The sequence below is a fragment of the Elephantulus edwardii genome, unplaced genomic scaffold, assembly GCF_000299155.1.
Source record: "Elephantulus edwardii isolate Elephantulus edwardi_28Jun2011 unplaced genomic scaffold, EleEdw1.0 scaffold00121, whole genome shotgun sequence".
NCBI classification, from domain to species: Eukaryota; Metazoa; Chordata; class Mammalia; order Macroscelidea; family Macroscelididae; genus Elephantulus; species Elephantulus edwardii.
Genome location: NW_006399871.1, coordinates 8,000,817 through 8,025,373, shown reverse-complemented (window position 1 = coordinate 8,025,373; position 24,557 = coordinate 8,000,817). Strand labels below are relative to the sequence as shown.

Here is a 24,557-nt window from a genome sequence, read left to right as displayed (position 1 = left end):
CACAGCTGATATTGAGCTTCTCCAGCGGTTCCTTCCACAGATGTAGTCGATCTGATTCCTATGCATACCATCAGGTGAAGTCCATGTGTATAACCTGCATTTGTGTCTCAATGCAGAGAACTGGTCCCTTTCTTCCCCTCATACCACAGAACTGTCTAGTCCCAAATCTCTGTAGTGCTGAGAATGGGGGTCTCTAACTTATAGTGCATCTAATAGGATCATTTTCCAGTTGTTGTGTTTGTGGTTGTTGTGTACCGTAGAGTCGGAACTGACCCATAGCTGACCCTCTGGCTGGTTTTCAGAGGCAGTTAGTCACACAGGAGAAGATTGCCCATCCTTCTCCCACAGAGCAGTTGTTGACCTCGAACTGTGTGCCTCTGGGATTACTGCTGTGCCTCTGGGATTACTGCGCTGGTGGCCTAGTGGCAAGAAACTGTGCTGCAATCCTGAAGCTGCAAGGTGAATTTTCCAGTATCTTGTGATTTTTTTGAAATGAAATACTTCAGACACACCAAACACTTATATAACCACCATCTAGATAGAAACACTGTTAATTTTATATTTTTAAAGAAATCATTACAGGTGTATTTTGTAAGGAAAGTTCTAAAGTTCCAAAGCCCTTTCCCTTCGCCTTCTGCTCCTGACGGTGGGCTGGTGCCCCTGGAGTGCATTCCCATGTCTGATCACATGTGTTCGTGTCCAGGAAACAGTGCCTGACACTGCAGGAGCCTTTTTATAATGAAGTCTTCTCTGCTGGTCTTTTTCGGGCTATTTTTCCAGAAGTTTGAGCAGAAGCATGAGGAGAGATTAGTACCATGTCCTAGTGGAAATGCCTCGATCTTCTAAATAATTTACATTTCCTTTTGGTAATAATAATGGTCAGAGCATCTTAAGATGTTCAAAGGCAGGTTGAAAGCATGGTTTGCAGATTTTAAAAGGAGGCGTGCTTTAAGTGCTAAATTTGTTCTCTGTTGTGGCCAGAATGGAGCTAATAAGGGGGTGATGGGGTGAGCCCCCAGTCCCCACCCACCTGTACCTCCTTTTTCCTCCTGCCTGGCACCTTTCAGCTCCTACTCACAGCATCCTTAGAAGACATAGCCTTCATGTCTGCATCATTTCCCAAAGCCGGCCCATTTCTATGGCAACCATTAGATTGAAAGATGAGTGGTGAGCTGAAGGCAAGACTGGAGTGAGACCTCCGGGTGGTGGTGTGTGTCCCTGACGTCACCCTCGGGGCGTCTGGATAGGACGATTCCGGCTACTCCCATTCAGGGCTGCTGTCCAGTGGTGCTTTCTCAGCACTGCCAGGGTCCCAATTGCTCTGCCAATTGCCTCCTTCTTTGCTCCTCCTACTCCCCCCTCCCCTCCCTTTTCCCCTCCCCCTCCCCTGCTCCTTTTCTGCTTAGGCTCCAGACTGTCATTAAGAATGCACAGGTCCATCCTGGCGTTCTCTGGGACGCGCTCCTGCCCAGCGTTCTGGAAGGGCAGGGAGGCATGGCAACGCCTCACTTGATGTGGACAGCGCCGTGGAGTCCGCTCCCTCCTCTGCAGGAAGACTGACTATGCAGAAATTCATTGAAGCGGATTATTATGAACTAGACTGGTATTATGAAGAATGCTCAGACGGTAATTATGGCCCCTGCAGAACTGGGGCGGGATGTGAAGGGGCATTGTCTCCCTCGGAGAGGCTCCCCCGAGGGTGGTGCCCCGAATTCTTCCTTCCTGGGGAGGCGGGCACGAGGGCGGGGGCCCTGGAAATAGCATCTCTGGTGGCGGAGGCATGGCAGTGGCTGTGACCGTTTTGAAGGCATGGGGGGAAGAGACAGCAGGTGGGCCGGGCTCTTTCCAGCAAGGCACCTCTGCGGTCAGCATGGTCGTTTTCTTAGGAGGGGGACAGGATGGTCTCTGGTGTGCTGGGGCCAGCGTTGTGATTGCATCGGATTGAATTCTCCCTGGGCTGAGCCGTGGGCTGCTGATGCGTGTGTGCGTGCGCGTGCAAGCCCAGCAGTGTGATCCGCCCTCTGTGCTGTGGAGCGTGTGGGCATCGGAGGCTGGCATAGCGTGCTCTGCTCCGGAGCTGGCTTGCCTGTGAGCAGCAGGCCCAGGAGTCTGCCCTTTCCTGAGCCCAGGACATGGGAGCTGTGGGGACCACAAGGGGAAGGACAGAAGAGGCTGTGCTCTTAGCAGGTGATTCCAATGTTTTGATGGCTGGGTTAAAAAAAAATCATAATATATATATATGTATCTATCTCATGGGGAAGGGCAGAGGTGTCCTGACATTCCAGGTTTGTGAAGGGAGGGTGTGGCACTCTAGAAAGCAGCTACCAGAGGCCGAATGGTGTGGCCCGAACAGATCTCCCAGGGATGAGGCCAGTGAAAATTGCATCAAGGTGCAATTCCAGGGAGGTCACCCTCCGGGACTGCTGGGTGCTGGGTCTCAGCATTGAAAAGGGCACAGTTCAGCTGCCTCCTTCAATTTCTTTTTTTTTAAAGGGCCCTGAAATAACTTACCTTTGTCGTGATGGGGTGGGGGTTTGAGGTGGCGGGAAGAATTGGTGGACAATATATTTGCTGTAAGGGGCTGTTCTCTGGTGATGGTGTGTCATCCCTAAACCCACATGAGCCACTAATGGCTCAGGTAACTGTTTCTTTTCATTGACTCTGGACTTTGAGATGGTTTTCACCGTGACTACATTTGATCAACTTGAATGATGCAACAGCCTGGGAGCTGGCCTACTTGGAAGCTGGAGAACTCCATAATTATCTGGTTTTATCTTCTGATTTCTGCCTGGAGGGGGCCCACGAGGCTTGAGCAAAGAGTGTTATTTCAAGGTCCTAAATGCTAAAGCCCTCTCTGCCCTCAGGGTTAGATGAAGATAGTGTCATGTTGTGTTCCTTCGAGTAATGGTAGCAGTAGTGGCTCCCAGGGTCTTCAGAGGACAGGATATATGAAGTCTCTTTTTTTCATGGATGTCTCCATTCCTGAAGGGAGCTCCTATCCTATTAACCGGATTCGAAGAAACAGAGGGCAGCCTTGTTCTTTTTGTAGACCATCTTTGACGTGTTCAAGTTTCCTTGGTGATTGGGGGCTCATAACTTTCAAGAGTGAGTAATTGAATACATCCTCCAGGTACTATTAGATGGAAAGGCATGGGTTACCTCCGAGTGCCTGTCACACGGGGTGTGGGTGCGTGGACCCATTGGGCGTGGCCATGGCCTAGAGATGGAGAGATGACACCTGAGAAGTGGAGGAGGACGATGCCTTACTCTCTTGACCCAGTTGCCACACGGCCCAGCTCTCTTCACAGCCCGGCCTGTGGAAATGAAGCCAGGCACTTGCCGTGGTGGATTCAAAGGGCCGGAGGAGGCCTACTCTTATCTTGGCATCTGTCGGTGGGGGGATATTCTTACCTGGCTGTTCCTCAGTTGAGTCTTGTGGTCCTGAGACACTCTGATTTCTCCTTTAAGAGCAGAGGAGGATGGAAGAGGAGATTCAGCTGACCGAGGGTAAATACGTGTGGATTTCTGTGACATTCTGAATGTGTGCTGGACAAAATTCTCACCCTTCATCCTCCACCCATTTGGGGTGAAAGAGAGAAGGCTGTTGGGACAGAATTTGCTGAGGGGTGTGGCAGATTCCTAATCCTAGTTGTCGTTGAAAAACAGGGAGTACAAGGAACAGAAGCCCAGAAATAAACTAGTTTAGGAAATGTACAAAAGGACGGATTTGAAGTTTATGGTGCTTTTGTAGTTTCTGATTTAGACATAACATTTTTTCCTCCCTTCTCCCTGAGTTGGGCTGCTAACGAAAAGGTCAGTGGTTTGAACCCACCATCTGCTCATCACCTGTACAATGGGCGGCATCCTCCCCTTAAGATTTATGGCCAGGTGGAGGGCTGCCACACTGTGTGGCAGTGGACTTGGGTTTGGCTGCTTTTCTCTGGCCTCAGGCAAGTTAGTTTGGAAATGAAATTTGCCTGTTTGTAAGCACCTTCAGCCGGAGAATTTGCAAAGTCCTTTCATCCCGCACTCCTCACCCTCCCGGGATCCTGGGTGCTGCCTGTGGTTTACAGCTCTTGCCAAAGGATTCAGACACACCCTGTGCTGTTTTGGAAGAAAGACCTTCTTATCTGCATCTGTTAAAATTCAAAACTAGGCTTTCTGCCCTCAAATTTATTCCAGCTGATAGCAACCTTCCAGGGTTTTCAGATTCTTTACGGGAATTGATTGCCCATCTTTATCCCACTGAGCAACTGGTGGCTTTGAACTGCAGACCTTTAGGTTAGCAGCTCAACATGTAATGCACAGAGCCACCAGGGCTCCTCTTTGTTGCAGTTACAGTCAAGGCTGTAGCATTTCTTCTCTGGGAAAGGAAGGAGTCGTCAGTCAGATGACAGCAGGCTTGGTCTGGCTTGGTTTTTGAAGCCCAGCGTTTTGGGTGAGGGAGCCTGTTAGGAACACAGACATGGTGTTACCTCACTTCAACATCATTTTTTCACTTGGATTGTTACTAAAAAAACTGCTAGTGGACCTTACATACCCTGGCAACAAAAAGTGAGTCAGATTCTCTTGAAAAAGATGCAGACATCATCATTTATATCAGAGTCAGTGACTCACAATTAAGTTGCAGCATCGACACTGGAAGTAAGGTTGTATGGATGGAGGTAGAGACTGTGAACTATCAAGGCCACTCTCTAGAAGCTAAAATTGATCATGGGTCACATGGTTTGATGGATGCAGGGTGGCAGGGATGAAGGAAATGGGAAAGATCTGGTGTGAAAAATAATGTATTCAAATTTTTGTAAATAAACCAGTATAAAATGTAAAAACAATTTTTTTTTTAAAATAGCTAGAATTGAGTTTTGCTGTTTGTTCTTTGAAGCTCAGAGGAACTTGATTGATCTGGAGGGAAAAAACCAAACCAGCTTTGTTCAGTGTTGAATAATAGTTTCTATCTATGTATCAGTTTTAGGTGTGGGAGCCTTATCCTGCCATTTTATATCTGCCTTCTAAAATGAGACAGCCAGAGAGACAGACAGATATCCTAGCAGGAACTTCATGTAGTTAGAAACTGGGAAAATAACACAAGACGTTGCTCAACACCTGAAAGTAATCTTTCAGGTAAATAGCTTGTGGGCAACACAGTTCAACAATGGCCTTCTCAGATTTCCACCTACCTGTTCAGTGTTTCCAGTTTAAACACAAACAAGGTCATGATTACTTAGGTCCTGTGTGTCCCCTTGTTCCTGTTGAGAGCTTCTAGAACTTGACAGATCAGCGACAACAGCAGAGGGGCCTATTCAGAAGGACAGTGCTCAGAGTCCCTGGAGCTCTGGTGAAATCACAGGCTTCAAATGTTTTTGTCAGACAAGTTTTGGAAACATTATGCTAATGTCAGTGGGAACCAGGTCTTGGGAGGGGTTCAGACCCATTTAGTCATGGCTGAGGAAGCAAAGGGAACAGGGTTAATGTGAAAAAATAAAATAAAAATTAGGGTGAAGTAGAATGAAAATGGGAAGGAACAGATTGAAGCCTTGGGCTGGGGGATTCGGGCTAGGTGAAGTGACACCTTCAGGAGCCCAGTTCATGAGCTGCAGTATCAGCAGAAATGTGGAGATGACTGACACACGTTTGAATCTGCTTGGTCAGCCACCATTGTTGAGTGGGCACCACTCCCCCACAAGTGATTTGGTTGCTATGCAACTAGAAAGCTGCCCTTGTTTTCTGAGGGGGAGATTTTTGCAGGGTTGCGACCTCTGATTTTTCCCATTCGAATTACTGTTCCGGTTCATTCACATACTGCAGATTTATGCTTGTGACTGAACAGGAAGGACCTGTTTGTTGGAACCCTCATGGAAACCAGCCCCGGGCGTGGGGGTCAGAAAAAGAATCCTTTAGATCTTTGGTGTAAGTAGAATTGGTAGCCTAGTGGTAAGACACTGTGCTGCAATTCCAAAGGCACGCAGTTTGAATCCACCAGCTGCTCTGCAATAAGCTGCCTCTGAAAACTCGTTGGAGGGTCCATTATGGGTCGGCTCCGACTCTCTGGTACACAACACTGACCCTTGGGGGAATCTTGTTTTTTGACTAAAAGTGAAAATGTAAAGTGTGTTTATAGAATGTAAAGTGTTCTCAGTTTTCAGAAAGGCTTGATTCAAATATATAACTGTACGTTAAAGAAACAGTACATTTTTGGGGTGTTCTAGAAATAAGAAGGCCGTGAGGCTTGGGCACATCTTGGCCAAACCCCTGAGAACTCAATTCTCCATCTGGAAAATAGGAATTAGCCATTGATGAGACCACCATGAAGGGTGTAAATAAAGGAGAAACTCTTCGAAAAGGTGAAGAATTGGGTCTGTGCATCTTTTAATTTTCTTAGATTTAGTTTGGTCATGAAATAGAACTTATTAAGTTCTTTTCTTAAATTTTTAAAACCTTTGAAAAGACAGCTAGTATTTTGAACCATGTATATATTATGTTCAGGGCATGTTAGCAAAAAGTGTCGGTCCCTGGAGAAGGGCATCTTGTTTAGAAAAGTAGAAGTCAATGAGAAAGAGATGTATTGACATGGTGATCGCAAAAATGGGCTTCACGCATAGCAGACGGTGAGGCTGGAGGGGATCAGGCAGGACCTAGTTCTATGGCACATAGGGTCGCCATGGCCTAGAGGTAAGAAACTGCAATCCCAAAGGCATGCAGTTCGAATCCACCAGCAGCCCCCACAGGAGAGGGATGGGCAGTCTCCTCCCGTGCGATTTACTGCCTCTGAAAACATGCTGAAGGGTCGGCTAGGGTTCAATTCCAACTTGACAGCACACGCCAACAGGTTTAAAAGGACACTCTCTCATGGCACTGTGGATTCAGTGTTAGACAGCAAAGTAAAAGGTTGGTGGTTTGAATTCACAAGGTGCTCCGAGGGTCAAAGATGAGGCTTTGTCTACCTGTGAAAATTTACAATCTTGGAAATCCTGTGGGACAGTATGGAATTGTGGATTTGGAATTCTCTGGCAGTGATGTTTTTTGCAGAATTTAAACATGTACAAATACCTTGACACATATTAACGTATATTATGCATCTGGTGGCCTAGTGGTAAGAAACTGTGCTGCCAACCCAGAGGCAAGGTTAGAATCCACCAGCTGCTCTGTAGGAGAAAGAGGTACAGTCTCCTGTTGTGCGATTTACTGTCTCTGAAAACCCATTGGAGGGGCTGCTGTGAGTTGGTTCTTAGTTGACCGTGAGTCAGAGCCATTTCATTGGCCCCCCAGTAAGTTCACCGCCTCTTTCTTGCCTTGGTTTCTTTTATGATGAAATGTGTTGTCATTTCCCCTTCTTTCATCTTCTTTCATACTGGAGGATGAGAATCTCGGGACATGAGATGGTCTGGTTGATCCTGAGTTTTTATAAGTGGTAACAGACTGTTAGGTAAATTTTCACTGGAGTGTGCAAAGGACTTCTGACCCCAAATCCCTGACAGTGTTCAAGGGCAGTGACGTGAGCCCTCTGCCACTCTCCTCATGGCAGTGACCTCAGAATGTTATTCTTTGATAAATAACCAGGGCAGAGTAGTGGAGTGGGTGAACTCTTATTAGAGGCCCTTTCAGTATTAATTGACATACTGTTAATTAGGCTTTTGAAATGATTTCTTCATTTTCTTGCACCTTGCTTCCCTAAATGGCAAGCAGGGCGTCATACTAACATCTCCTGTTTGTTGAGTGATGAGCTTTTGGACTCAGGGACAGACTGTTTCCTAGACAGACATAACACTCCGCTGAACAACACTTACCCCAATTTCATTGTTGCTTTGTGTTTTTAAAGAGGAGTTAAATAGCGATACAGTTTTATATAATGTTTAGTGAGAAAGGAGGAGATGCAACGTAGGGCTTGAGTCTGACTTCTCTCCACTTCATAAAGGGGAACTGTCCCCATCAATAATGTCCTTTGTACCAAAGTAGCTACAAGCTCAGACCTGCCACGTCCTTTTGCCAGAAGAGAACGAGTTCCAGAAGCGAGCTTTTTAGCAGTAGATCTTTTAGGCTTTTCTTCTAAGGGGCCTTTGGGGTGGATTCCAACATAGCACCTCTAAATCAGCAGCCAGGTACATCAGTCATTTAAGCATGTCAACAATTTGTACCACTGGAGACTCCCAAGTAGAGATAAAAACCCAAACCCAACCCATTGCAGTCAAATAAGTTTCAATTCGTAACAGCCCAGTAGGATGGCTAGAACTGCCTCACTTGGTTTCCAAGGCTGTGGACTTTGTAAAACAGACCACTGTGTCCTCTTCTGAGGAGCAGCTGGTAGGTTCAAACCACTGAGGTTTTGGGTCACCTCCAAGGGCCTCACCACTTCACCGCTAGGGTATGCATAGAGTAGAGAGAAACTCACCTCGCTGCCCTCAGGTCAGTTCTGATTCATATAGAAACCCTGTAGAGGATAGAGTAGGTTTCCAAGGCTAGAAATCTTTAAGAAAGCAGAGTCACCCTATCTTTTTCCTATGAAGTGGTTGCTGAGTTTGAACCACTGACCTTTCCTTAGCAGCCAGATGCCTTCACCACAGTGCTACATGGCACTCTGATAGTTGAGATCATTCCTTTAATAGACGAGATAGCTGACGAGAGGGTGAGAGCCAGCCCAGAGCCCAGGATTTGGAGCATCGTGATTCTTTTATTGTTTAATGACATAAGTGAGGTCTTTGGGGAAATGACCCTCAGTAATGGCCCAGTTCTGCTCCCAATTAGCAGAGAAATAGACTGGAAAGAGCAGTGGGGAGCAGATGTGCTGGGGTGAAAGGAGGAGTGGGTGGGATGAATTAAGGGAGAAAAAACTTGGTGAGCCATGCTGGAGGGGTGTGTGTGCCCAAGACCTTGAAAAATTAGAAGGATTCAGGTAAAAGATGTCGCCAGATAGAAAGGAAATAGGCATTTCCTGCAGAATGACTTGACCCAGCAGAAGGGGCTGAGCAAGTCTGTTTTGAAGGAGGGACTGGAGGAAGAGTGTGGTGGGTGGAAATAAGGCCGGGAACACAGGGTGTGGAGGCCAAGGAAGGAATAAAGCTCTTATCTTGAAAATCAGGGACGACCTTTGAAGTTGTGCTCTCCAATAGAACTCTGTACAGTGATGGGAGTGCTTAAATCCGTGCTCTTCAGCGTGGTGCCCGCAGGCTACGGGATGCTCTGAAGCATTCACTGCTTGTTTAACCAAGGAACCGATTTTTAGATTTGTATTTAACTTGATTAGAGGCTGTTGAGTCAACTTTGACTCAGGGTGACTTCTGTGACAGAGTGGAACTGCTCCTTGGAATTTTCTAGGCAGGGAGGGAGCTCTGATGACCTGGTGATAAGAAACTGCACTGCAATCCTGAAAGGCATGTGGTTCGAATCCACCAGCTGTTCTGTAGAAGAAGGATGGACGTCTCTTCCTTCTGTGTGATTAATTGCCACTCGATGATACTCAACAACAACAATCTTTACATCTTTACGGGAGCGTTCTTCCATAGAGCCACAGAGTGGGTTAGAACTACTGACCTTGCCCTTAGTAGCAGTCAACGCATGCAGCTTTAATTAAGGTAGCTCCAGTGGTCCTAGTTTAGGGAAGCATCTTCTGTGGCCGTGTGTTGGGTAACAGTCATAGAAGGCCAGCTCTCTGCCCAGCAGAAGAGCTTGGCATCCTCCTTTGAATGGTCTTTCTGGCAGTCTCAGAGCCAGGTTGAGCATTTAACTCCCTGCTTTTGGCCTCAGTGCCTGGTCCACAGTAAGTTCCCTCCACGTGACTGTTTTCCAAGGGCTGAGAAGCTTCTCTGGCCATCAGCTCCATGTCCAGGCCGTTCCAGGGACTCGGGAATCTCCAGGCTTTGTTGCTGGTCTTTGGGGGTCTGATTTACTTTGGATTTGAGAGAAGACAGGTTCTTAGGGAAGCGACAGCTCTCTGGGCCATCTCTGCCTCAGACCTTGGGAAATGGCTGCAGACAAGAGGACTCTCTGAGAATTCCCTCACATCTGCATGGAGGGAGGGAGGAGAAAACCGAGAGAGAGACTAGAGGGTTAGTGGAAGAAGAGAAGAGAGATGAAAATAGCCTGTGGAATGACAAGATCCAGGGAAACAGGGTGACAGAAGGCATCTGGAGTGATCCTTGTTCCAAAACTTGCTGTTGCCAATTTTTATTACGTAATACAAGGATGTTCTGCTAAGAATAGCCTGGATATGAATTGAAAGACGGGTATAAACAACTCCGTTATCTGTAAAATCATGTAAGGGAGTATTTTCTCATTATCAAATCAGCTTTTGTATTCCTGTTTATGTGGCCTAGTGGGGAGGAGTTGGGCTGCAAGCTCCAAAGAAATCAGTTTGAATCCACCAGCTGCTCCACAGGAGAAAGATTGGCTGTCTCCTCCCAGGCGATTAAGTGCCTTTCCCACTCTGAGCAGCTGGTGGATTTGAACTCTGTATGCCTTTGGGTTGGCAGTGCAACAACTTACCCCTGGGTCACCAGGACTCCCTCCCATGTGTTTTACAGCTTTGGAAACCCAGAGGAGGGTCTGTTCTGAGTCCCCCTCAAAAGCAGGGGGTGAGTCAGAATCGACGTGGATTTGATTTTGCATTTAAGCAGAATCCTCAGGCCTGGGGATTGGAAGATGAACGTGCTATATCCCCTGAATGTGGGCAGAGCCTTCTTCATCCTGATCTTCTAATACTGAAAGTCTCGGTTGGTTACCTGGGGCAGGTGCCTTGACAGAGGGGAGGAATAGGCTTCCTGGTAGAGCTTTTAGGAGTGAAACATTGAACCACTGAGACAATGGAATGGGTTGTGATTCTGAGGGACCCATGCTGGGACCCTCCGTCCGCCTCTCTGTGGATTTCATCACCTTGCTGTCTCCAGTCTTGTAGGCAGCACAAAGGAGTTGTATCGAGATAGGAAATTAAAACTTTGTTAAAAGCTTTGTTGTTCCTGCCCCCAAGACAACATTGTAACTTGTTTATTACCTTTGGATTTTGGTTTTGGTGCCCCCCTGGTCTTATCCTAGTGATTAGAAGAGAGCTTTGATTGTGAAAACAAAAAATACAAGGTGAGAGTGGATTTGTAAAATGTTCTTATATAGCAGATGTAGCGAGAGGGGGCGTAGTGTCGAAGCTCCTCATTGCTAACTCAGTGGTTGGCGGTTCAAACCCAGCTGCTGCTGCGTAGAAGAATTATGAGGCAGTTCGCATCTGTGAAGGGTTACAGGCTTGGCATTCCTATGGGGCAGTTCTGCTCTGTCCTGTAGTCTTATCAGGAGTCAGAAGCAACTTGATAACAGTGAATTTGAGAAGTGGGATTTATTATTGCCAAATGAAGACGAGAAAGAAGCCTGCCACCCACCCCCCGCCCCTTTTTCCTGTAAGTCAGGAGAATAATTTCCTTCCCAGTTGGGTGCTTTCATCAGCTGTGGTCACAGTCAGATGTGTCTGGGGCTCCCACACATGCCCACCTATGCCTGGTTCAGTGTTCACCTGGGCCGCCCCCGCCTTCCCATTCAGACAGGTGGATCTGCTTAAAGCTCCGGCTGATTTGCCCTGTTGCTATGAGACTCCCAGGAAGCTACCACTGTCTTGCTCCTGGGGGAGGGCCTAGATCCAAGGGCTGAGAGCTGCACCTGCCTGCCCCCTCCTCCTCTACATGGACTTTACCTGGCCAGGTGGCCTTGGCACATTCCGACAGGTGCTTTGCCCTGCCCCGCCCTGACGCAGGTCGCCCTTCCTGGGTAATGCTGGCGAATGGCTCTGTGCACGCCCCTTCGCCCCAGCTGAGTGCCGCCGGGAGTGGGGGCATGCCCCAGCCTGTGCCCCATGGGCCAGGGCCCCAGTGGCTCCTGCGGGCAGGTGGCCCGGAGCTCCCCCAGGGGCAGCCCCCTTGGGCAATGTTTCAGCCTTGGGGTGACTTCAGCAATGTCCCAGAGAGACCTGGGAGGGCAAGAGGAATGTTTTGAGTATGACTGCAAGCGCAGAGAGAGGAAGCGCGAGGATGAGCTGCGGGAAGCCCTGGACCTCTTGGAAGAGGGTAAATTCTGCTCCTTGTTACTCAGAAGCTTGTCCTGCTGGGGTCCGCGTAGGCGGGGCTGTTGGAGTTTGTCAGGGCTCTTTTACTTTTCACTGAGGTGTAACTTGAAGTATGTAGACCTTAAGCGGATGGCTTAATGGCATCACGAGAAGCCAGTTTGGAGAGAAGCCGCTTTTCTGCCACCCTGGAATGCCCCCTGGACCCCTTCCCAGCCCTCACCCCGTTGTCATCCTGACTTCCGTCACCTTGTCTTGCCTGTTTCTGATCTTTATGCAAACAGGATCTGAGCGTGTGTGTGTGTGTATGTATGTGTGGAGTTTGTGGCTGACTTTCCTTGATCCACTAAGGCCTTTGAGACCTGTCTCTCTGCAGATGTCAGTAGTTTATTTTTCTTTGCGACACTCCAGCATTCTGTTTTAAGAACATTTCCCCTTTTGAGACTGAAAGACTTTTGGCATGCTATTGAGTTGTTTTTAAAGGGAACATAGTTTTGTGCTGGGTTTTGTTTTATTTATTTATTTTTTTAAATTTTTATTGTATTATTTTTACGTGCACCGTCAAATCAGATCTGACTAGTACAGGAGGAGATTGCCCCCTCCTTCTCCAGCAGAGCATCTGGTGGATTTGAACCGCATACCTCTGGGATTGCAGTGCAGCGTCTTACCACTAGGCCACCAGAGCTCCCTTTGTTTTATTTATTTATCTATCTATATATCTAGCTATCTATTTATAACAAAATAAATTTTTACTCGTGACAACTTGAAATTAGGAGTCTGTTAGCATAGTGGTGACAGTGCTTGGAGTACCAACCTCAAGGCTGGCAGTTCAAAGCCATCGAACACTGTGAGGGAGCTTGATAAAGTAGCCTTGCTTCCTCAAGACTGACAGCCTTGTCCGGCCTGTGGGCAGCTCTCCTCCGACTTAGAGGGTCACTGTGAATTACAGTTGACTTGGCAACAGTGTATGGACTTGAGGTGGGGATTTTTCAAAACCCCCGAATATCCCACAACTTGGAAATATTTCTAGCAGAACCCACATGCTGCTTTATCACGGGGTGTTCCTTTGAGGGAGGTGTTAAAGCATTATCCACACGCTGAGGGGTGAAGCTGAGGGGTTGGTGACAAGTCTGTTGTGAGTTTACTGGTTTGGGCCTCTGAGAGCTCTGGGAGCTCTAGGTCGTAGTGCAGAGAAAGGAGTCTTTGGGGTGTTTGGACACTGAATGTCCTGTAGGTCTCTGGAGCAAGCCTGTTTCTCTGGAGGTGGCAGGATTGAAAGCCTTTTCGGATGGGCCGTGGGTTACAGTTAGTTCTGTTGACATGGGGAGCTCTGGCAGCATAGTCCATAGGGTATCTGTCTGCGGATAGTAAAGTCAACATTTCCAGTTGTTTAAATCCACCTCAGAAATTGAGCCGTCTCATCCTGTTTCAGCCTCAGAAACCCAGTGGCGGTTACGGCCTCAGAAACCCGGTGGAGGTTACAGTCTCAGTGGAGGTTACAGTCTCAGTGGAGGGTCCCTGTAAGTTGGAATCAGCTAATGTGTTGAATGAGTTCTCATTGGCAGGGCTTGGCCCCCTGATACACAGATGCAGGAGTCACTCCTTAGCAGTTTCCAAGGGTTGAGCATTAACTACAAATTACTATCTGGACTGCCCAGAGCCTGATGGAGTGGCCAGGCTACCCTCTTGTCCAGCGGGTGTTCCCTGCTGGGTCTGCCAGGTTCTCCAGCTGGTTCCAGGGGGAAGCACGCTAAGCCACACCAATCCAGCTCACTCTGTAGCTGAGCGGGAGCTCCTGGACTGCAGGCCCTCGCTGCCCAGGGGAGGTAGAGAGAGAGAGTGCAGTCCAGAACGTGCAAGTGGTGGAGGAGGCACCTGTGGCCGGTCCCCCTGGGGTGTGTGGAATCCTGGAGGTGATTGTGCAGTGGGGACAGCAGCCTCGGAGAACGCTCCCTGGGGGCCTGACCCTTGTTTCTCTGTCTGTTGCTTCTCTGTGAGGAGCAGCCCTGGAGGGCCATGGTCCATAACTTTTTCCATGAGGAAGGACGCTGCTTATCAGACATGACCTCAGCGTGGTTACAAAGGTCTGTCTGCTCGTACATTTTGTTATCTCGGTGTCCAGTTTGGGTTTGGTTCTTGGTCTCCATGGTTACCCTACGCAGGTGTTCTGAATGGTTCTCCTGGTGAAGTGTGGGTACCTAGGACTACCACGGGGGAACACACCATGATACACGTCTTGTGGGGCCTTCTTTTTGTTCAGAAGAGGCCCTAACAGCACAGTGATTAGAGAGGGCAGCTGCTAACCTCACGCTCAGCAGTTCAAGCCCATTGTCCTTTCACGGGAGAAAGATGTGGCTGTCTGTCTCCATAAAGATTTAGAGCCCCCTAAATCCTATGGGACAGTTCTGCTCTGCGCTATAGAGTAGGTTGTCCCTTTGCACTTTAGGACCTGTCCTCTGGTCATCTGTAGTTTAATGTCTCTTATGGGGTGCTTCCTGCTTGCTTGTCTGTAGTATGGTCACCTGTATGTGTCCTACCTTCTCATTTATGCCCAGACTTCCTCAAGGGTAGAACTCACTTATTTACTTAACAAATGAGTGGCTAAGAGTGCCTATTTTGGAATCAGACAGATCTGTCCTAATAGCTCTGTGAGCTTGGCACTGTTTCCATGTCTGAAAAATTTTCGAGGAATTGTGGTGACCTGGCACATTAAGCATTGGACTGACAACCAAAAGGGCAGCGGTTTGAATCCACCAGCTGATCCAGGGAGAAGGAGGAGGCACTCGACATCTAGACAGATTGGCATCCATGGAAACCCTATCAGAGTTTGAGCCTCTAGGATTAGCATGAACAGAATTGAAGTACAGGTCCATGCGTCAAATGAGGTGGTGCACGTAAAGCATCGTGCAGAGTCTGGGGCACACGGTGAGCACTTCGAGGGGCACCACTACGTTGGGGATCATGGAGTTACTGTTTGCCCCTACTGGGTTGGCCCGTGACTTGTAGTGCCTCCACGCATAGTGTGAAGGAGCTCTGCCCAGTCCCAGGCCATCCCTGCGGTCAGCTGGCATCCATGGGCTTTCACTAGCTGTTGTTTTCCAATCGGTCATCTGGTCTGTTGCTCTGTCCCATGTTAGTCTGAAAAGTTTGCTGAAACCTCTTCACATTATAGCAACATGCAAACCTCCACTGACAGATGAGTGGTGGCTGCACCTGGGATGCATCAGTTGGGAATCAAACCTGCACCTTCTTCATGAAAGATGACAGTTCTACCACTGACCCTCATTATTACCAGGTATTATGTGGGAGCTTGGCTGCTTGCTTGTTTGCATCCTGATGACAGTCCTGATGGGCACGTAAGGGAAGTTTCTGGGGTCATGTTTGATGTATATTACTGTTGTTTTCACCCCAAGAGCTGCTGTCCTTAAGCCTTTGCCTAGGGTGGAGTTCTGCTCAAAGGTGTGGCTTGAATGAATATTCCTTAAATGATACAGCAATCTTTTGCTGTTTGCTCAACTGAACAACTTGGCATTGCTGTGATGCTGAACATTGTGCCATAGTCTTGTCAAATACCATAATGGTTATTCATTATGTACAGTGTTTGGATGAGCTTCCAGATTAATTTATGCTGGGAAGCAGGAATGGCATCCACTTCCTAAACTAGATGCCTCTGGAAACTCTACAAACTCTCTAAATGCTTTAAACTCTATAAATGTACAGAAATTATTTTAGTTCTAGAACATAGTTCTGTACAGAAATTATGTTAGTTATAGAACAGAGTTCAGGTCTTTTGTGCAAAACTTACTCTCAGTCTTATTTGACTTGACGACACTTAACCACTGCTAAATGAAACTACTAGTGCTGTTCTTTCTTCCACTTTGTACATCACTCTTTGTCAACGTATGAAGTAACCTGGGTTTGCTGTGACGCTGAACCTTGTACCATTGGGGTATCAAATACCAGGATGGTTTCCCAATGTGAACAGTGTTTGGTGGAGCTCCCAGTTGTAAAACTGGTTTGGAAGCAGGAGTGGCATCCACTTCCTAAACCACATGCATCTGGAAACTCTATGAACTTGGAAAAATGATGATAGTTATGGAAACGCATCAGGACTTTTGTTCATAGAGTCGCTGTGAGTCATGCTCGACTCAGTGGCAATCAACAACAACGTTATGTGTCCTAGTGATAAATGACCACCATAGAATAGGGCTGGGTGCCCTAGCCCTGGAGGGTGCGGAGATTACCGCCTCTACCAGTCCTGAGCTTAAGTCCATAGTTATTCCGTACCTGACCTTGAACAAGCTCCTTGGCATCTCAGTTTCTCTGTGTGCCTGATTTGTTAGGCGGAAAATAAGTGAAATAAATGTTTTAAAACTATATTTGTCATGGTGGTGTTCTGAATTTAAATAAACATTTACAAAACCCTCAAGACAGCAGCTGGCATGTTGTAGACACTCCGTAAGAGTCATTTCATGTCTTCTTCCCTGCCTCTTAAAATAAATGACTTGTCTTCGTGCCCTGTTCGCAGCCCACTTTGGCAAGGAAGAATGAGCCCGCGAGTGGTCACACTAAACATCATCATGATATCGATGAGCAAATAAACGTGACCAGACATGCATGGTCAGTTCTTGGCAAGTATGCTCACCTTTGTCCTCCTGATAGAGAGACTGGAGACCACGGATATGTAGGTGGTGACCGCTGTAGCGGGCGCCCTGTGTTGTCACTGTCCCTGAGGCTTTCTTGCACCTGTTCATCTGAAGCCAACACAGGTAGTCAGGACAAACCTGCGCCTTTCCATGTGAGGACTGGCAGTTGGCATTGACAGATGAGGCCTGCTCGTTCACGTCTGGCTGAAGACCGCAGTGGCTGACTTGATGCCTTTCTGTTTTGGTTTTTTCCCCCCTAGAGTTTAGCATTTTATCGACATGTTACAAAAAGGTAGTTGTTGTTGTTATTTGCCATTGAGTCAGAACCAAGCCAAAGCTGATCGTCCAGTGGGTTTTCAGAGGCAGTAAATTGCACAAGACAGGATTGCCCATCTTTCTCCCATGGAGCAGCTGGTGGATTTGAACCATGTGCCTTTGAGATTGCAGTACAGCTCCTTACCACTAGGCCACCAGAACTCCCTTGTTATAAAGGGAGTTCAGTTAATAAGACCAAATCCCACCTCATCATCCGATTCTTCTGGGGCTTTTTTCTCTGCTTCCGCTTTTTTCTCCTGAGCTGAAGTGGCTGATAGCTGTATCAGGGGATCAGCCCTCCAGCTTGGCAGGTCCACCAGCATCCACACTGCAGATGAAGCCCCTGATGTTGACGTTACAAACAGACCAGGCCAGAGACATTCAACATTTACACTGGCTGCCGTAACGAGGGCATTGATTTTAATCCTCTGTGATGGTCAGCTCCTGCTTGTGCAATATGAGTGCTGAAGAGACTCAAGCCAGCTCAGAGACGGGGCCATGGTCTGGCGGTCCTAGGTTGACAGCTGCCAGGCGTGGCACTAGTCCCAGAATGACGTGAAGGCCTCACAGCATCACAGCCTTCGCTTCCTCGGGAGATCCGAGCACCTGAGCAGCAGCCGAAGAAAGGGGCGATGCCTTTCTGTGAAGGCGCCTCTCTCTCAACACCTTTCCACTCCATCACCTCTCTGTGCGACATTGGGCTCTAGCATCAATGCGTCAGTCTAGGTGGCTGCTTTTGGGGCAAGAAGACTTGGAGGGAAGAGTGGGGAGACTCACTGGCACACTTGCTTATCCTGCAGTGATGAGATGTGTCATTGTGAGGTGTTATCAAGTCAGACTTACACCTGTTAAAGACCTGTGATAGAGTAGTTGTCAACGTGTGCTGTCGAGTCAGACCAACCCATTGCTGACCCTCCAGCAGGTTTTCAGAGCTAGTAAATCACATGGAAGGAGATTACCCATCCTTCTCCTACAGAGCAGCTGGTGGATTTGAACTGCATGCCTTTGGGATTCCAGGTGCACATTGAATTTCCAGTTATAAGATTGTCTTAGGTCACTAGGAATTCCTGTATTCTCTTGTAGACCATTAAGTTTGATTTTTTTTTTAAATTTTCCTCTCCATTTGTACTCAGGATTGTGTGCTGGCGTCTTGATCAGCATGGCCAGCAGGTAACTGGGCCCCATGTAGCTCTTCTTGTCTCAGGTTAGAGGTGGCTGTAGTTGGGGTGAATCGTTTACTCCTCTGGACTGATTTTGCCCCTGAGTCTTCGTGTACTTCTTTGTCCTTTGTTCTAAGTGGGGGAAAGACCAGTAGCTACTTCGTAGATATCCACTTGCAGATTTTTAAGACAATATCCACTGCTCACCAGGTTAAGACTTAGAACATCCTAAGATTAACTTTTTGAGCTCTGTTTGCCAACAGACTTAGGTATATAGAACTGTGTTCCTTAGCCCTCAAGTCTGGGAGCTTTGTCCCGATGTCTGAGTGGTTTCTATAATGGGCGCTTGTATATGAGCGTGCATGCAGCATTTACACATGTGTAGGTAGACATAACCATATGCATGTATGTTGTTGTGTACCATTGAGTCGGAACTAATCCATAGCTGACCCTCGGGGCTGGGGGGGTTTCAGAGGCAGTTAATTACATGAGAGCAGATTACCCATCCTCTCACAGAACAGCTGTTGGATTTGAACCATATGACTTCGGGATTGCAGCACAGCTTCTTGCCCCTAGGCCACCAGAGCTCCCTAAAAATATACACACATATATATACACACATACTCAGATGTACTCTTGTGCAGCCTCCTTCACCTATTTCACATACATATTCGCCTATGCAGCACTCATAAGTTGTTGTTTGTTCTTTTTCTTGTTGCAGGATTACCTTTTGTGCCTACTTATCTCTTACTGTCTTCATTTACGTTAGTCATGCTGTGCTGACTTCTTGTGTCTTGCCTTTGTAGACACGCCTGTTTGCATGCTATTTGGTAACTTTAAAAAACAACTGTGGGAGCTAAAAATTATAAGTGGACACTTCAGTGGGGATTTTTTTTCCTGTTTGGTTTTTGTTTTAGTAAATTTACTGAGTTGCACAGCCATTACCGTAATTATTTCCTAGAATATTCACATCCTCCACCTCATCTACTATCCCTCATGGCTGCTTCTGGATTGTCTCTGATCCCACTCTTAATGTTCAGCCCCTGATCTGCTCTCTGTTTCTTTGGATTTACCACATCTGAACACTTTCCTTGTACAGATTCACAGTACATGGTCTTTTCTTGCCTGGCTTCTTCCACTGACTCGATGCTTTTGAGGTTCATTGATGCTCTAGCGTATCCAAGGCTGTTGTTTCTCTTTGTGACTGAAACACTGTTTCAGTATCTGGCTCTGTCACGTTTTGTTACTCATTCACCATTTGTGGTTCCCACTTTCTTTCATTGTGGATAATGCTGCTGTGAAAACCTGCTTGCAACATTTTGTACAGACATACATTCTTCTCTTTCTTGGCTAGATCCTCAAGAAGCTTTGAGAGTTTTTCCAGCCTCAGAAAGTATGTCTACCTTCTCCTAGCTTCTGTTTTCCTGTCATAAAGCATCACCCAGCACCGTATTTGGCAGGGTTAAGTGGGGTTATCAAAACTGTTGTTTGTAGTCGCTCTCCTCAGCCAAAGTGGTTTGTCTATCATCCAAGGGAAAACAGACTCTTAACTCCTTAATATCACCAAGACTCCAAGATGGACAGAATGGCTGAGACTTGGATAGCCACGTTTTCTTCTTAGTGTTGGGCACAGGGGAGAGAAGAAGGTGCCAGGTGAAGAGAGAGGGAGGGTCCCAGTCCTCAGTGAAAGAAATAGCAGGTGAGGGTGTCAGTGCAGACACCTGAGAGGGTTCCATTGGGGGGGGGTGAGCTGCAGTGAATGGTGGGCTTAGGACTCGGGGTGCGGAGGGGGAGGCTGGCTCAGGTAAGGTGGTTCTTAGCTGGGTGTGCATTGAGGTCGCTTTTTTTTTTTTTAAAGAGGACAGCAGAACTAAGGAGTTACCCAGATCTATGACAATCTAAAGTCAAGAGTTTGCAAACAGTGCTTTAAAGGACATCTGTATTGCAGTGATTAGACAGTGGTATCAGTGCACCTGCATTTAGAATTCTGTGGAAGACATTTCAGCTGTGACCAAAGCTGTCCCTCCACTCTCTCCCCTGTGACCATGACGTTATGCGCTTACTAGATTATGTCTTGTGGGGTCAGCAGCAGATGGAGGCTGCTTCCTCACCCTGATGTCTGCTGCTGATCAAAGGGAGTGGGTGAATCCACTGGTCCCTGGACCATTCTTTCTTCCAGCATCCAAATCCCAGCAGTGGCCTTGATGGTCCTGCAGGAGAGACAGAACTGACCACATGGTCTCCAATGTTGTTACATAAGCAGGCTGCTACGTCTTTCTTTAGTGGAGTGGCACGTGGGCTCAAACTACTGACCTTTTAGTTAACAGTCCTTTAAACACTATGCCACCAGGACTTCTTATTTCCTGTCAACATTACTCATGACCATCAAGGCAGAACCGAGTTGGTCTTTGGAGACTGTGAATCACAAATGAGGGGATCACCCATCTCGGTGCATCTCAGAACTGCTGGTAAATGCGAACAGCCGGAGAGGTGTGGTCTCCGCAGAATAACCTCCTTCCAGAGGCCACACCTCAGCGCCTTATCGCAGTTCCTCTGGATGCGTGCCTCTTCTGAAAAACATTTACTCACTGTGTTTGTCATTTTCATAATTAAAGTTATAAAATGTAACTTTTTAGACATGATTTATCTTAATTGGTATTTTTACACACAAGAAATTAAAAGGAAAAGTTGTTGAAAGCAGGGGCAGATGGTGTGTTTTGGGTTGTTTTTATTTTTTTTAAGTTAAGAAACACTGTGCTTAATAACCTCTAATTAAGACAAAGCGCAAATAAAATAAGCAGTTATGAATATCTTTTTTCCACTCATGGACATTGTCTAATTGGTGTTAGTGAGTTTTTTTTCTTTAGTTTTGAAGAAACAGTTTCCTCTAGGAGTGTACATAACTTGTTGCATGGATAACCAAGGGCTTAGGGTGTTTACACACACACACACTCACACACGTTTACATACACACATGTAGAAAATGTTCACCCATTCATTCATTTGCTCTGAAGATGTGTAAACCTGACGTTCATGTGAGAAATGTTTTGAGAATTCGGTTAAGAGGTAATGAGACTTACTTGTTCTAACAACCTTGTCAAAATCTCTCCACTAGAATTAAGTTTCACCGGTGAAAAGTGAGGCTTCTTGGAGAGAACTGATAAGGCCCAAGTGTCCTGGAGACCTTATCGGGACCGTTAATTTGGCACACAGCGTGAGGAGCTGGGCTCCTTAGGGACAGCGAGGCCACCAGAGGAGTGTATTATCCATGTCTCCTCCAGCATCGGCCTTCTCAATAACACCCAGATTCTCCTCCAGCCGCTGCCTGAACCCCACAGCAGCTCTTCCTGGCCTGACAAGCAGACCCCTCTGCAATTCTTCCAAGGCCGCCCCAGGTCTGAACCCTGGGGGCTCCCTGGTTTCTCCGCCTGGTCGACCTTATCCCTTGACCAGTCTCTCAGGGCCCTTAAATCTTGAGCGCTCACAGAGCCATCTCCCTGGCATTGGGCCTAGACCCTGGTCTACTTAGGACCCAGCACAAAGTGGATATTTGGGATTTCTTGGCTGGCATCTCGCTTGCTTTGAACAAGAGCTGGAAAATAGATGTCAGAAGGGACTCTTATTTTATTACTACTACTACTACTACTACTATTATTATTATTATTATTATTATTATTATTATTATTATTATTATTTGTGTGTGTGTACCGTCAAATCACATCTGACTGGTACAGGAGGAGATTGTTCCTCCTTTTCCTGCAGAGCATCTGGTGGATTTGAACCGTGCACCTCAGGGATTGCAGTTCAGCTTCTTACCACTAGGCCACCAGAGCTTGCCAGAAGGGACTCGTCAAATCATTTGCAGCATGGTTGAATTCACTTAACAGTTAGTTGTATTGCTGGTTTTTCAGACTGAATAAAGTGAAAGTTCATTTGACCACACCATGGTCACAGCCCTGTCATAGGTCTTCCTCTACCCCAGGACTATCCAGAATCCCTTGCTATCAGCTGCTCTGTGGGAGAAGGATGGGCTGTCTCTTCCCATGTAATTTACAGACTGGAACCTGGGCGTGGGGGTGTCACCTAATGCATTGATTGTGAGTCTGGTAAAAAACCCAGGCTTGAGGCTCAAAGCTACACCTCATACCCAGTCACTGCTGTCTGTCCATGGAGGCTTCTGCATTGTGAATAGGCCTCAGCGGTTATCCCACACTAAGACAGGCTAGAAAGAAAGTCTGGTTGGTCCACTTCTGACAAAGAGCCGGTGGAGGCCCTCTGGACCACTGTGGTCCGTTTGTGGGGATGGTGCCGGGCTGGGCTGTGTTTGGGGGCCACCATGGGCCAGGCCTGACTCCATGTCAGCAATAACACAGCCAGAATGCTCACAGGACCTCATGTGAGCACACCCTGTTTTTATAACTCTCCAGTGACTTCTTGCTGCCTGAGGATGAAAGTCCACACGTGTTGAAGGGCTGTGCCTGCTCGCTGGGTTGTCCCGGCCAGGCCCAGGGCTGCCCATGTCCTTGAATCTTGTTTGGGGCACAATCTCCTGCATGATGGGGAATGCTGTTTCATATCAGATAGCGCCTGGGGTGGGGTGCGCGCTGTGTATCTGCTTTATCATTGGGTGTTTCATACAACACTCTTCTACGGCTTGATTTTATTTTAGAGCCTTGTAGATTTTACTTTTGGGGAAACCTATTTTGAGGTTGTTGGTGTGTGCCATCGAGTTGGAGCTGACCTCCAAGCAGGTTTTCAGGGGTGGTTGACTCACACAGGAGGATATTGCCTCGCTTTCTCCCAAGAAGCAGCCGGTGGATTCGAACCGCGTGCCTTTGGGGTTGCAGCACAGCTTCTTATCTTTCAACCACCAGAGCCCTGCTTTTTAGTAGAAGTAGATTTATTTGGAAAACTCCGTCACTCTTACTCCCTTCTAAAGGGAAGCTCAAGACTCACAGGCTGTGGCAGCCTCCTAGGAAAACCTCTGTGCTGAGCTTGAACTTGGGCTCGCTGCATTTCCCCCCACACAGATGCTTCTCACCCTGTCCAGGGCACTTTCTTAATAGGGCCAGTTTTTGCCTGCCTCACACTGGGGTCCTTTTCACTTACAGCGATGGATCTCACAGCCACGTCCTGCAGTGCACCCTCCTTCTCCTAACATCTTTGTTAGGTCTCTAATGCCTCCAGGCCTCTGTTCTAACCTGTGGGTAATCATTAACAGCAACACTTCTTCTTTGGCTGTTGTATGGATTAAAAGCATACTGCATTGAAACAGATGGGGGAGAGAACTGTTTAAAAGGGATATATGATTGGGTATTATTGTCATGACAGGAGTCCAGAGTGAAGGCTGCATAGTGGAGGGATTGGGAGGACTTGGGAGGAGGGATTGTATAACAATGAAAGAATTTTTCTTTTACTTTTCAAAGAGAAGAGCTAATTGGGGGGAGTGGTGGGCAGGGAGAAAAGTGCAACAATGAATGAATGGAAACCCTAAGTCTCTGTAAAAAAACTTTCATTAAAATTAATTTTAAAAAATAAAAAAAGAACACTACCAGTAAAAAAAAAAGCATGTTAAAACCCATTGCCTTCAAGTTCTTCTGAAATGTTAGATAGCACAGCATAGAATTGCCCCAAGAGAGGTTCCAAGGCTGTAATCTGTGTGAAAGAAGACCACCTCCTTTTTCTCCAACAGAGTACTTGGTGGATTCAAACCACCAGCCTTTTAGTTAGCAGATGAACTTTTGCCATTGTGACACCAGGGCTCCAGAGAACCATTTGAATCCCTCAGAATAGCAGGGGTCTTGTAAGTGGTAGCTACTGCCTCTGTTTAGGGTCTGTTTTGATTTCCATACGTGCCACTTGCTAGAGGTATGTGACAGTGGACCAGTTATTTAGCCTCTGTAGACCCCGGGTTCCTATTTACAAAATGGGGCTAGTGTATGCGCAGACCTGTAGTTTTGCTCTGAGGATTGAGTGAGATGATCTGTAGATGCTTAGAACAGTGTCTGGCCATCTAAGTGTTTAGCACATCTCTGCTGTCTCTTGAAAAACGGCTCAGTGTCCTTGGACCTATATTGCAGTTAGCTATTTCTTTTAAAAATATACAACCAGGTGGACAAGGGCCGAGTGAGTAAGGAAGCCAAAGGCATGTGGTTCAAATCTACCAGCTGCTCCTCAGGAGAAAGATGGGCAATCTCCTCCCACACTGTTTATTGCCTCTGAAGACCCTCTGTGGGCCCATTGTAACTCTTGCACCGAGTGAGTGAATGAGTGCAGAGTTGCATTGCCAAGCCAGAGACAAGCAGTTCAAATCCACCAGATGCTCTGCGGGAGAAAGATGGGCAGTCTCCTCCCATGCGATCTGTGGCAGTGAAGATGCAGTTATCAGTGTGCTCTCACTCAAAA

The 24,557-nt window shown here is 47.2% G+C and overlaps 1 protein-coding gene across 3 annotated transcripts in view; it reads left to right on the top strand.

The window, feature by feature from the left end:
- Positions 1–24,557, top strand: part of TRAK1 (trafficking protein, kinesin binding 1) — a 92,132-nt gene that overhangs the window by 25,983 nt on the left and 41,592 nt on the right. The window contains exon 1 of one of the 3 annotated variants that reach the window (XM_006892991.1): positions 1,389–1,626. The exons of 1 other annotated variant lie outside the window; for it this stretch is intronic. In XM_006892991.1, the coding sequence (XP_006893053.1) occupies positions 1,563–1,626 (64 nt within the window). In that variant the 5' untranslated portion in view covers positions 1,389–1,562. Of the gene's footprint in view, positions 1–1,388; positions 1,627–11,923; positions 12,036–24,557 lie in introns of those variants that run through there. One more of the 3 variants, XM_006892990.1, reaches the window with a different exon arrangement.